Source organism: Aulonocara stuartgranti (genome assembly GCF_965226115.1).
Source record: "Aulonocara stuartgranti genome assembly, chromosome: 12".
Taxonomy (NCBI): Eukaryota; Metazoa; Chordata; class Actinopteri; order Cichliformes; family Cichlidae; genus Aulonocara; species Aulonocara stuartgranti.
Genome location: NC_138948.1, coordinates 4,853,478 through 4,868,116, shown reverse-complemented (window position 1 = coordinate 4,868,116; position 14,639 = coordinate 4,853,478). Strand labels below are relative to the sequence as shown.

At 39.6% G+C, this 14,639-nt stretch overlaps 1 protein-coding gene across 2 annotated transcripts; it reads right to left on the bottom strand.

Moving 5' to 3' along the window:
• Positions 1–2,865: 2,865 nt before the first annotated feature.
• Positions 2,866–14,262, bottom strand: anxa3a (annexin A3a). Of its 2 annotated transcripts, XM_082556097.1 has the most exons (15): positions 14,192–14,262; positions 13,536–13,585; positions 12,988–13,022; positions 12,863–12,910; positions 12,658–12,745; positions 12,374–12,468; positions 11,833–11,946; positions 10,031–10,121; positions 9,765–9,844; positions 8,293–8,349; positions 8,115–8,208; positions 7,937–8,032; positions 7,458–7,516; positions 6,519–6,641; positions 2,866–3,294 (listed from the first exon to the last, which is right to left on the bottom strand). In XM_082556097.1, exons 3-15 carry the CDS (start codon positions 13,000–13,002, stop codon positions 3,235–3,237), a joined length of 1,020 nt encoding a protein of 339 aa, XP_082412223.1. In that variant the 5' UTR covers positions 13,003–13,022; positions 13,536–13,585; positions 14,192–14,262; the 3' UTR covers positions 2,866–3,234. The 2 variants fall into 2 exon arrangements, with proteins under 2 accessions (XP_082412223.1, XP_082412222.1); XM_082556096.1 differs by lacking the exon at positions 14,192–14,262 and having other exon boundaries at positions 13,536–13,757.
• Positions 14,263–14,639: the final 377 nt, after the last annotated feature.

Here is a 14,639-nt window from a genome sequence, read left to right as displayed (position 1 = left end):
CCACCCAGGGCTTCTTCTTCCTCTTCTTCCTCTTGTTAACTTTGGTGCATTAGCGCCACCAACTGGTAGGGACTGGAGGCCACAATGTCGCTCAAAAAACAAAACTAAATAAATAAATAACTTCAAACCAAACTAAATATGACCTGATAACTTTGATTTCTGAATTTCCATTGCAGTAAATCGATAAGATCTGTTTTAACTTTGATTACACTGAGTTTTTGGTTTTGGATCAGCTACCTTCTCTCACCTTCATATTTCTGACATATAACATGTTCCCTGGTTTCATCATTTCAACAATACTCCCATTGCAATTACCTGTTTGGTGTTTTCCTGCTATGAACAATTAATTGTTTTAACCACTGTGTCGTGAATTTGAGTCGTGATGTATCCCAGTCCTTTCTGTCATCCTCTCCTGTTTCTTCTTCTATTTTCTTTTCTTTTCCTGTAAAACCATCATCCTCTCGTTTCTCCCTTCCATAGCTTTTCCCAGTTTTCCTTCTTTGGCTGCCTCATTATACCTCCTTTGCAACCACATTTTTGGGGTAGCTGTGGCTCAGGAAGTAGAGCTAGTTCGAGGTTCGATCCCTGGCTGCTCTAGTCTGCATGCCAAAGTATCATTGGGCAAGATACGGAGCCCGAGTTGCTCCTGATGCATTCAGGAGTGTGAATGTGTGTGGATGTAAGACAGAAAAGCACCTAAATGTAAAAGAAAGTGTTTGCATGAATGTTTGTGAATGGGACATGTTGCACAAAGTGTGTGAGTGCTTGAGCAGAAAAGCACCACATAAGAACCAGTTCATTTGCCCTGTTATTTCCTTTTACTCCATAATGTGCTGATATCTATGAAAAGGTAACCATAAGCCCATCATACTGATTCTGCATAGCAACTGCTGAATCTCTGTTAGAGTGTCTGGTCTGCTGTCTGATTAACTGCAGTGTTACTGTACCTGCAACACTGCTGCTGGGCTGTTTAAAATGCACCTGTGCAAAGTCTTAAACCCTAAATGCAGGTAAACTTTAGGAAGATGTTTTTCCTCATTAGCACCAGGATGAGATGAACCTTGAATTGAAAAAATGATTTAACCCTGAAAATGATGGACCACCAGCATCATCAAACTTCATGGCAGTGACGTTACTGTATCCTCAGGCAGAAAAATCATGTCCTGTTTGAACACTAGATGTCAGCACGGGTCAAAAATATGTTTCTTATGAAAACTGACACTATAAATACACCAGAAATTATTCTTGTGAAGGGTAAAAATATCAGATGTACACTGAAACCATTATTGTACATCGGACTGACTCGAGAAAAACAAAAAACATTATTCACTGAGTGTTGCAACAGTTTCATCATAATCCGGAATAAATCACTTAAAAAACAGAAAGTCAGGGATCAAGTACTACAACTAAAAAACACTTCCCCTACGGTTAGAGACTTTTCACTGTGTAGAAACCTACACTGGAAAGCGGATGCGTGTTGTCATATTTTACCGCTTTTTTCTAATTTGATGGCTTGTTTTACATGCAAATATTATAGCTTCCAGTTGCTCAACAGTGTTAGATATTCTTTTTTAATGATGCTCCAAATGTTGTCACCTGGTGAAAGGTCTGGACTGCAGGCAGGTCTGTTCATCACCGGGACTCTTCTACTGTGTCGCCATGCTGTTGTACTCAGTAAGTGATTTAGCACTGACTTTCTGAAACATGCAAGGCCTGTCCTGAAAAACACACTGCCGGGACGGCAGCATATGTTGCTGTAAAAACTCTATAAGCCTGTCAGTACTGATGGGAACTTTCCAGATGTTTAAACTGAGAATTCCATAGACAGCGATTCAACTCAATACAGCCAATCTTTTTGTATATAAGAATTTTTGGGGACCCCTAAAGAAGTCTTACTTTGATCCAAAGGAATCGCAGCTGTGTTTTAATCCTACTTTAAACAGTTTTTGTTCGTGGAGGTTTCATTCATGAAGCATAGAAATGATATGTAGGCATGAACCTCTTTGCATTTGTTACAGCTAAATTTCACAGTTCTGTTTTGTAACCGCAGCCTGAGTTCACTACGACAAGCTTTATTTTCTCTCTCACCACAAGGTCATCCTGCATCATTAAACTGAAGGCCGCTGCAAATCTGGAAGATTGATTTTTTTTTATTTGTTATTTTTCCCTGCCCACTTGCTCTTCCTTAATAAATTCACTGAGATGTTTCTCCTTTACCCTGTACATGACATGCTGGAATAGTAAATACATCAATACCTCCCCTGTAGAATGATGATGAGTATATTCGGTTTGCTGCAGAAACAGGTCCACCACCTGATTCTTACAAATTTGCACTTTGAAAGCAATTCCCGATCACTGCTATGCTCATTAACGCATTCTCTATTTTCTATCCAGTAAAATGATCAGATACTGGAGCTTTTGTGTTTCCTGACTTTTGTTGCCCCTTTTAGCAAGATGAAATTGTTCAAAGGGACAGAAAATTCTTTGCTGTGCAAGATAATGATAAATATGTTACTTCCTTTTGACCCACACTAAAACAATATAATACTACATCTGCTTTTCCTCTTGCATAATCACAAGAATTGTAATTTACATACATGCCCATCCTATTGTCTGTCATCTTAGCAGTGCCACTCTAAGAAATGAGTGACTTTAGGTACTTTAAAAGCATTTTGATTGTAGAACTTGTGCACTATTAAGCTACTTATGTAGAAATATAACATTTTTTTTTTTTAAGTTGACACTTTTTGCTTTAAAGTATTCATTGAGTACTATAAAGTACTCATTTTCCACAGTGATTTTATTTGTGAGTAAATATTCAGATCTCAAAGATGCCAAGAAAACAATTCCAAACCCGTTATGAGCTGATATTTATTACTTTCCCTTCATTAACTGCTTTATTATTCATTCAGTTATAGTTTAAGAGTTACAGCACAGAGGAGCCATTTATATTTGATTAATTTCAAAGATTTCAGAAAGGATGCACATTTTAATGTATGCTAAAAACTGCTGCAATGGAAATATCTGCAAATTGGATTAAATATTCTACATGTGGCCAGTTTATCAATAACACAGAGAAACTGCACCACTAAATCTTTATTTTTATTACATCCTTCTCCGTGTGCAAATTTAAGAAACAGGGTTACACAGATAAACAGAAAAGAGAGGCAGGCGTGAATGACACAAGCGTGAAGGAGAAAGCGGGTTTCTTCTCGTCTTCAGGTGGACGCTCTGTTAATCGTCTCTTCCACAGATGGCCTTCACACACTCACACTGGTCGCCCGACAGATCTGACTGGAGGACACATCAACACAAGCAAAGAGTCAAGCATCCAAAAGCACATCCCACGTTCGGTCTGGACCACTGCAGTTTTTTTTTGTACCACACTTTTGTTCTGTTTTTTGTGTCAGCGAGATCAGTGAATGTGCAGCAATGCCTGTGAGCCAAAACTTTGATTGCAAGAACAGAAACTCCACCCACCTGTTGTTCAAACCTTCAAATCAGAATAAATAAGCTTAAAGGAACGATCGTCTTAAAGACAGAGGAGCTAAAACAGCTTCAGGCAGAGGGTGAACTGAGGGGCCCAGGACAAGATATTATACTGGATTATTTTAATCTCTGAATCATGGCAAACTACTCTAGTACAGTCCAAAAAAAGTAAAATATGTTGGTGAAGCAGGCAAAACAGACCACCTTTAACTTCTTAACATGTGCCAGGGCATCAGAAAAGTGTCCAATGTAACCACATGATGAATAAAAACAGTTTCAGAAGACTTTCAAATCAACTCTCGCACACATTTCGGCCTTAGAGATTTTGCATTAATAGATCCATTTGTTATATAATTTCATATAAGGGGGCAATAATGACCCTGACTGGCCTGTCTCAAGCTCTCTGTGTTTTCAGGGGGACAGCGGTGTCAGAGAAAACACTGCATTAAAAAAATTATAACACTTTTCTGCAGTGAAGCATGGTGGTGGAATCATCATGATATAGGACGACTTCTTAGCAGGAGGAACAGGGAAATATTAGGAAATGATGAACTGCAGCAACTTGAGGCACTTCCTGGTGCCTCTCCAGCTCCAGGAGAAGATGAACTCAAATCTGACTGTCCTTAGGTGTTCTACAGAAACTCTGTAGAGTATCTCAAAGATAGCATATAAAGTTTGGGGGGATCTGACAGGAAGAAGTTGATCAACTGCCAAAATCCAGGTCAAGCTGGGAGTTGTTAAGTAGTTAAAAAAAGTTAAAAACACATCTTCACTATTTAATTCTGACCAGAATTGACAGCAAATGTATCCAGTAATATTACAGTCACAGCGCAAAGTGTGAAAAAGTGTGAAAAAAATGCTTTCTCAGGAAACTGTAAAACTGGTCTGTTTTTTAAGTATCTGGGCCAAGTAACACTTGGTGTGTCAGAAGAAGCCTCAACTCCTCCAGGAACTCCTTACAGGCCAAATCGTCTTCTGCTGTATTTTTTTTTTAACATGATAGAGAAATGACCGGCCAAGGATTTTACCTGGTTACAACCTGTTTTTCCTCATGTCATGTCTTGCGTTTTGGCCAAACAGTCTAATCTTATGTACTCATTTTTATACATTATATATATTATATTGTATGTATATATATTTTATACATACAAGTTCTTTGAAATCCAGTAACAGATTTAATATACATCTGAGAAAGCATCACTACATGTGTGGACTCACTCCCTGCATCTCTCTGTTTTGAGATGCGCTTGCATCTCAAAACAGAGGATAAAAATAAAACATATAAAACAAAAACAAAACATATAAAAATAAAACATATAAAATAAAATAAAACATATAAAACAAAAAACATATAAAATAAAACATGCCTCTCATGCTTTATTTGTTTCATGAAGCAGTAAAATTATATGAGCAGTAGTGAAGCTTGCAAAGGAGGCAACTGGACTGCTTTAAGTTTGTGAAGATGTTTCACTTCTTACCCACGAAGCTTCGTCAGTTCTAAACACAAACAGCAGCGTGTCCCAGGTATTTAATCCCCGAGAGAGGCGGTCATTTACCTAATATTGATCATCACATGAGCCAAGCTGTGAAAAAAGACCTGGGTCATTATCTTTGCTGGGGGTTAAGGGTCAAACCACTGTAAGACCTTGCTCCACCACATCATGTGACCTTTTGAGGTCACCTTAGGCGAAACTACACAGGAGAAACACAACAGCCAGTCCATAAAAGCACAGATGTAAGATAAATATAGATGAGCCACGTCAACAGGATGATGTAATCTTAAGATCCCTTTGCAGACACTACACACTCACACCGTGCCTCAGGTGACCTCAATAGGTCACATGACAGGGCGGGGTAAGACATCACCATGGTTTCGCCCATATGCCTGAATTATATTTGAGTGGGAAAGCTGAAAGCTTCCACACAACCTGATGTGAGAAACGTAACCATATTTGGGGTTGATGGAGCCAACAAATAATGTGTGGCCTGCTCAGCACCAGGCTTTACTAAGATTTCCTGCAGAAATCTCAATCAGGCCTTAACCCCAGTGATAGTATTGACCCGCGACCTTTTTCACACCTTGGCTCACGCGATGACGCACATGATCAATATCAATAGGTCGACGAGAACCTCGGAAGAGGAAAATCTACATGAGGGGTTAAATACCACCTTTTGTGGCGAAGCAGTCCAGCTGCTTTCTTTTTCAGGCTCTTAAGACCTCCATGACCTGGATAACATAGACAGATGTGAGCCACAGTCGGCTGCCTGTTCAGTCCTTGTGCTCCGGAGCATCTCCTGCTTTTTATGTGACTCCAACCAGAAAATCAGAGAAAGATATTCATGATGCGCGCATGGCTTGCATCAAATAAAACACAAGCGGCTTCATGAAAACTTAACTGCATAATTTACTGGCATAGAAACATCAGCTGTCTTTATATTTGGCTCTGATGATACAACTTGTAGGTGGCGTCTCTTTTAATCTCCAATGAATTAAGATGTCGCTCTTTCTCGGACTTTTGGAATCTGACGTGAAGAACTGTTGCAACACTTTCTGATTTCTCCAGTGATCCAGCAGATGAGTCATTTTGTGTCAGTACTCTCTTTGTGTGTCTCTGAGGGCCTCCAGACTCATTTAATTATTCAAACATATTTTGGTTTGCAGATATCAGAGTGATTCTCCAAAGAGACCCGAGCTGCCGTTACCGTACGTCAGTGAAATTAAACTTCAAAGTCTGATGACGTGTTAAACCTCAAAGAGTGAATTAACAGAGGCCAGTATGAGACGGATCAAGCTCAATCAAGTTTAGCTTCAGAGTGCATAGAAGGCCTCTGATCGTGCTCGAATTTATTATCAATTTATGTTGCTGCAAACTGTGGATCCCTGAGATGAGCTGTACTGGAGTGAACCCAGTTCAGCGTGGCTATGGTAGCATCAGGTGGCTTTATTCAGACTTCATTTATTGAATCAATAGAATTCAGAGTAAAAAACTGAAAAAGTGGCACTAAAAGTTAAAAATCTCATTTCTCACCTGAATGGCAGAGAGCAGCGAGTGTTCGTAGAGTTTCTTGAACTCGGCTCTGATGTCCAGCAGGTCGATCTCAGACCGGCTCACCATGATCCGGTTCAGAGTGGACTCATCAGTTCCTGCACCCTGAATACGAGATTCATTCAGTTAACTTACAAAATATATTTAAGCACAAGGTGGTAAATGAATCCAAAACTAATTACGTTCTCTCTGTAACATTAGTTTGTGTATTTTATTTTTATTCTTTTTATTGTGTTTTACTGGTCCGGCCCATTTGAGATCATACTGTGTGTTTTTTCCACAAACTAAAAGGAGATTAACGGGCCTGTTTAAAGGGTGGGTGGCCATAAAAGGCAAGGAGCTAAAAAAGACGATCAAAGGATGAACTGAGTGGCTGGGTGAGTGGTTTAAGGTCAACATGCTGGTTGTGTTGTGCACCAACTATCAAGTTACCACAACCCCATCACACCTTATACTGGAAACTCGAAATGAAAAACTCTGCATGAGCGCTTGTACAACAGGAGAAGGACTCAAAACGGTTTTTCCACAAAGTCTCTGGAAAGCTGTTTAAGGATCAGGGAATCTCTGAGCTCCTGTACAACCACATATGTGCTCTGAACCCTGCCAGCACAAACAGAGACACGAGAGGCCAAACTGACACCAAAGCGCAGCCGCTCCACGAGGGTGTAAGGTATGAAAGGATTATTTTTAACTTATGCAATGTTACCCAGATAATAAAATAAGCAGAACAGATCCACTTTAAATGCCGAATAATACTGTTTGGTAATAAAACACATGTCTGATAGTCTATTAGTCACATGTGCATACTTTTTATATGATACTTGATAAATTGGTAAATGCACCAGATGGAATTAGTGTGAAACAATAGTGACTGCAGGACAAAACTTGTGTTGTAACTTAAATTAAAAACAGTGTAATCACCTTCATGCTCTCATGCAGGAGTTCTGCAAAGTAACCTGGTACGCTCTTCACACATTTCACTGGAAAAGGAATTAAAAGGTTTGAACAGAATAAAAAAAATCTAAATCAAGAGTTTTAAACATTTTACAAATTATGCTGAAAAAACCTCCCACAGCTGACCTTGCTCACATTTTAAGGCACCGTAATGATGCTGAATAAACTAGAAAGAATGTCAAAGAGAGAACTACAAAGTGTACTGAGGGGGAAAACGTATAAAAGTAAATCCAAATTAAACTCATAACCCAAAAATAAACAGAAAATGTTAAAGTACTGACGTAACTGAGAGCTACCAGATGAATAAAAGGAGAATCGTTAAGATTTAAAGCTGCTGCAACATTTTTCCACTGTGTGTATTTGGACACCACCATATTGAGTTTCTACATGAGTTTGTCCACATATTTTTAACTAACCACTAACCCCGACCCTGCAGATCAGCTTACCAACAGCCACGAGCAGGTTCTCCAGGTCTCCTGACATCTCCCCTTCAATGCTTTGCTGCAGGGTCTTTCCACTGATGTTCTTGTATTCAATCACAGCTGCATAAAAAGAACCAAATCGCTTTATTATTGTTTCTTATTGGGGGAAAAAAGCCTTCATAAAACACACGATGTGACATACTTTGTCTCAGGTGAGGAATGCTTTTTTTGCAAAGGATTTCAATGAATTTAGATTCGTCGGTGCCCCACTTCTTCTCCCCGGCATTGTAAAGAGTCTGAGCAGAAATACAAACAAAGCTTTAAATACATACATGACATAAAGAGAACAGCACGTATGACACACATGAAGAATACCCCACCTTGGCGTCTTCTCTTGCCTTATTAACATCCACTGTGGTGCTCTCATCCCGCTTACCCTGAAAACGAGAACAAAAGCAAAATCAGTTTGAACCATTTCATCGTTCGTCTGTCTGAGTGATGACTTTTAGGTTCAGGGGACTTGTTTCTTTTAAATCTTCTGTTACTTTTATTTCATGGCTCACATATTTTGTTTACATATTTTGCTACTTTAGCTGTTTCAGATAGATGTGATATCCATGAATGAAGAATGTGGAAACTTAACAGAAAAATGGAGCAACGTTCCACCCAAGCTGCTGAGTTCCAAGAAAAGAGAACTGATTACAAGAAGAAACTGCAGAACCGGAGCAGCAAGTTTGCAAAATGAATGACGGTGCACGAGCAAAGATTTCATTTCTGTCCAAAAGTGCTCCAAGCGTGCCGTACAATGCGGATGACATCGTGGTGATTACTCATCGCGTATGAAACGAGGAGGAGAATCGTACGGGGCGAGTAAATCCCGTTTGTGAAACAAAAATGTAGAAATGAAGTCTGGACGCTTTCCAAAGACTGATGCATGCAAACAAGATGGCAGATGTTTTACAGATGATTTGACTAAAGGAGACAAAGCGGCTGTGGGAGCAATATTTTCAAGGTCTTTATGGCTTCATAGAAAATGTACAAATATTTGCATAGAGGATTTGGATGGAGGATATGCCGTCCTGTGAAAACCTGTTCCCATAGGAGCTAAGAGGAAATTAGAAGCCAGGTAGTGCTAATAAAAATCGCTTGATTAATTTGTCATCAGCCAGTGCGAGCACCTCCTCCTGCAAGCAGAAGTTTTGGCAGTTTGTTGGCCTTCAGCTCTCAGACAAATGCCACATTCTTCCCAGGGCTGGATGATTCAGCGATTTCACCCTGAGGTCTGACTGTGATGCTCACAGAGACTGAAGAACTACGTCTCAGACTCTACAGGACTACATCACGACACGGCTTAGGCTTGCTGAACACCACCTGAACAAAACACAAGATTTCTGGAACGATGTCCTTTTGACGGACAAGACCAAAGTGCAGATGCTTGTCCATATTGCACAGCACCACATCAGGACAAATCCAAATGCATCATGTGAGCACAAACACCTCATACCAACTGTTAAGCATGGTGGTGGATTTCTGATGATTTGAGCTTGTTTTGCAGTTTCTGTTTTGCAGAAAAGAATCAAGCTGCTGTAATGGCCCAGTCAAGTCTAGACACCAATGCAATTGAAATTACTTCAGGTTATTGGTGCTAAAGCCACTGAATCATGTGGTCTACTTAGCGTTTCACAGTTCAGTATTGTTCAAGTTTGTCACATAAATAATGACATTGTGGAATATGTTGCTGTTCATCTGAGCTTTAGCTAATTAATTTTAAAAAGACCAGATGATTTAAAAAAAACAAAAACGTCTTAATACATAAAACTCTTGAATTGCGTTTGCTTCTCGTGTAACAAACCAGAGCCAGGAGGAGCAGCGCTTTGGAATAGTCTCCCGAAACTTCACTCTCCAGGGCAGCTGTCAACTGCTTTTTGGTTTCTGGGGAGGGAAGATACGATAGACGATGCTGATGTTAGAAAAACTATCACAAAGCAGACTAATGTCTGTGGTAGATTATTTTGCTGCTGTCCAGCATGGGTAAGGTATATTTTGTTCTTGTGACTAAAAACATATTAGTTTTAAAATAATTGCCAAAAAAAAAAAAGTATCAAACGTAACTTTTACCTTTGAAATAGACGTCACTGAGATCTTTAATTTGTTGGTTAGATCTGGAGGCAAAGATTTCAATCAAGACTTTGTCTTTGGTTCCAGCTCCCTGCAACAACACGCAGTATTACTCAGCTACAGTGTATTCTTTACTCTTTAGTCCTACATATCAGTCAATCAAGAAAGCAATCAATGAATTTCAGTACCGATAAGTCCAAAGGTTTTTAAAGAAGTAACAAGAAGTAACAAGTACTTTTCACTGAAACTCTCAATATAAAGCACAAAGGGATGTGGATGCAAGTGAAGGAAACCAAAATAAAGCCGCAAAACAGCAACTTTGCAACATCTGACACAAAAAACACGTCACAGAAACTCAAGGAGGCAGGTGGATTATTGTCAGAGTCTACGATCAAGAGGTTTTATATCAATCGCAATGACAGCCTGAAGTCTTGAACACACATTTCCTCCTTTTTAATGCCCAACAGGCCTTTACTGCAGCAACTTTCAGTTGCTATTTGTTTGTGGGCCTCTTTGCCTGAAGTTTAGTCTTTAACAAGTGAAATGCTCAGTTGGGTTAAGAAGTTAAGACTTCTTTGCTTTAATAAACTCCTGGGTTGCTCTGGCTGTATGTTTTGGGCCATTGTTCATCTGTATTATGAAACGCCGCCCAGTCAGTTTCACTGCATTTAGTTGGATTTGAACAGACAGCAAGTTTCTGAACACCTCAGAGTTCTTCTTCTGAGGCTGCTTTTGTCCTGTGTCACATCATCGATAAACACTGGTGTCTCAGTGCCACTGGGAGCTGTGCACGCCCAAACCAAACCAGCTCGTGCTTTGGATCATGAGCGGTTCCATGCCATCACTCTGGTAGAGGTTGATCTTGGTTTCATCTTTCCAAAGAATGTTTTTCCAGATCTCTGCTGGCTATTTTAGATGTTTATTACTCCAGTCTAGCCTTTCTATTCTTCAGGGTTATGAGTGGCTTGCACCTTGCAGCGAACACTCTGTATTTACTTTCATGCTGTCTTCTCTTTATGGTACACTGGATATCGATACGCTGACCTCCTAGAGAGTGCTGTTCACTTGCCTCAATGTTGTAAAGGGGTTTCTCTTCACCACTGAAATGATTCTGCGATCATCCACCACTGGTGTCTTCTGTGGACATCCAGATCCCTAAACAAAAGCTGAGGGTCTACACATTATGTCCATGTCCATTATAGAACTATAATTGAAAGATCTTTCAGTAAACAGGTAAAAAAAAAAAGAGCAAATATGTATGGACATAACTGTATTTAGATAATGAAACCGAGATAAACTGAAAAGAAAAGCATGGAGGAGTGAAACAGCTCGTGGTCAGAGCGTACCATATCATCTCTGAACCATGTTGGTGAAAATGTTGCACCTTTGAATAAACAGTGGTGTTTATTAATGTCTGAAGTCTACAGGGTTGCACTCTCTGCTCAGATTCAAACAAATGCTGCAAAACTGATCCCACTGAGCTTCACAGTGCAAATGGATAATGACCCGGAGCGAAAGGCAAAAGCAACCCGAGAGAAACGAGATACTCTTCAATGGCCAAGTCAGTCACCTGATGCCAACTCAGTAGAGCAGAGGAATGCAGTTTATGGATGTGCATGGATTCTAGACTCCAGGTAGGCATTTATTGCAAAGGATTTTAATCCAAGTATTAAAAATAATTCTTAATTTAAAAATGATGTTAGTTTGTCCAGTTATTTTTGAGCCCATCAAAATGTGCTTGATGGCTGCACTCTGGTCAGCTAGAAAACAACTTCAAGGCAGAATTCATTGAGAAATGTCACCTTCATGGCCCGCATTACTTCATGGCAGTCGTACTCAGCAGGAGGAGTGACGAGCGCCACGAGCAGGTCCTCAAAGTTCCCGCTGGTGTCCCCTTTCAGGTCCTTCACTAATGTCTGTGAGTTAAACACAGCCCAGTGAGTTTTCAGACACTAGCACACATGATCCTGCAGCATTAAACCACACCCATGTAAATACCCACAGATCTCCACCCTGTAAGCTAAACAGAGACTTATCTGGCTAAACACATAAAGCATGACATTCACCTGTCATGAAAAAGGAACTATTTGTGTTCAACACAGAGGTACACATGCCATCAGGCAGACAGCATTCATGTTATTATAAGAATGCAGAAGCTGCCTGATGTTTGCATTTCCAAAAACAGTGAGGTCCAATTTCTTTAACCCCCGCTGTTCTACAACTCTTTTCATTATCATTTATTTTTTTAATGAACATTGACATCGATGAACTATTTCTTAGCCTGTTCCTTCAGAATAAGATGCAGGTGCAGTCTTAATAAAGGAAACAGATTTGTTTTCGTACTCTGCTGGTGGCCTTTTCATAAGCTTTACAGATGAGCTGTCTCTGAGCGCTGCTTCTGGTGGTCAGAATCTCAATCACAATCTTCTCATTCGTGCCTGAGACAAATGAAAAGCAAAGAGTCAGACTGATAAACACAATAAAAGGAACAAGGAACGCAGCGTGTTAACTGTGCTAGCAACCTTCAGGTTTAATCTAATAATCACCTCAATTTGTAAAGTTTACTTTATCAAAAATGTATTGATAGTACTTTCAAATGACGGAAACATGACTGTGTGCATTCGTACCAAGTCCTTCAAGGGCCTTTTTCAGAGCTGCAGCATCCTGCTCTGCATTAAAGTTTGCTTTGGGCTTGATGGTTCCTCGCTCTCCACTCTGAAGAGCACAGATACATTCACCTGTCAGCATTTATTTTGCTCTTTTATGTAATTTCTGTAATCATAAGCCCTTCGGTGACACCTGACGCGAGGGTAAAGGCTTAGTTTGACCTACTTTTGCTGAGAAAGAGGAAGGAGCATCCACGAGGCTTTCCAAGTCATCCTGCAGAGCACGTTAAATAAGTCAAACCCTTACTGAAATAATAATAATGATGATAAAAAACACAGGACATGTCTTACCCATAAAGATCCCATGATGTCTGCAGATAATTTGTCTGCAAAACAGCAACAGCACATTCACTAACTGTCTTTATATGCTGTAGCGTTAAACATTGGCTTAAACGTGAACATTTTATGTACAATGAGCTTATGCACTATTCTGTAAAATTCACCTATTAATCCATCAGTCCCTGAAAATACAGGATATTGGAGTCTTTGTGGGGTGTTCTTATTTTCTCATGTTTGCTGCGATACCTCAGTAAAGCATATGATTGAAAACCATTGCCCTGTTGTCACATCTGGGCTTGTCTATATGAATATCTGCTAAACAGAAAGCAAATAAACCCTTCAGCCTGTGATACTTCTTATTACTGGAGTCACACAGTTTACAGAGAAGCAGCTCCAGCAGGACACTGAGCAAACTGATTAAGATAAAGACTGGAAATGGAGATAAACTGTAAGACTAATAAGGAGTTCAGGAGACAAGTCACCATCTCTAATCAACTCTAAATGAACAGTGTCTAATGTGCTGCAATGAAAGACGATAAAATAAATGAGAAAAAGCTCACCTAGATTTCTCTCTGAACCAGAAATTTTACCTGCTGCACCTCCTGGTTACCTGCAAAAAACAACGAGCTACCTGAAAAGCAAACCGGCCACTCCCAATCTCTACAAGTGACTGCACAGTTTTACAGTCATTGGCCTACAGTCAGGTGATGCCTTCAGGGACTACTTGTACACTTCATGATCTGCAGCAGAAAGCCTTCTAAATAAACCAACAAACTATCTTTAATATTGAACCTAATAATTTGCCTAAATGATATCATGACTTTGCAAAGTTTTAGTCTTTATCTGTTTGGTCAGATTTTTTGGTCAATTTGAAAACTCCCACAGTGGGAACTAGTTTAACCTATCTCCACTGGAGTAACTGGTTTAGCAGCACTGGGATGTTTATTCATTAAACGTGGAGCATAACAAATAACACAGTAAGAAAACTACAATCTTAAAAAGACAAAGGAGGAAGCAGCAGCTGGTTTAAAGGGATCTTTACATCATGGAGGTCTTTTTCTTCTTTTATACTTTTTCTGTTTGAGCTTTTTAAAATCTGCAAAAATAATAAATTACTATAAAAAACAATCAAACAAAATTGCACAATATCCTAGAAGCAGGAAGCAGAATAAGAAAGAAAGACAGCTGCAGAGTAGAGTACACGGTGAGATCTAACCCAGTGTCTTTGGTGAGTAGACGGGTGTTTGCCTCTGGTGTGCAGGCCGCTGTCATCAGGGTCCTGCTGGTGTTGAATTTGGAGAGTAATAAATAAGAGGCTGCTGTTATTCTTATACAGCCGACCTCCTTCTCATACAAGTATGAAGTTATTTGGTGAAGTGTTTAAAAAAAAATAAAGGATATATTTTCCTTTTCGATTTCAAACTCTTTTAAAGTCACTCAAGTAAATTTAATGACATTTCTACATGCTAAGACAAACCTGGCGAACATCAGTAAAACTCACTTCATCTTTATTGACTAAAAATATGTCACAGCAGGTAATTGCTGCCATCTCTGTCCTTATTTGTCACAAACTTACTGTTCCAGTGGTGGGCGCTCATAATGATGTCAGTATATACACAAACACAAGTAAATCCCTATGAGCCAAAGGTTTGCCTTAAACACTC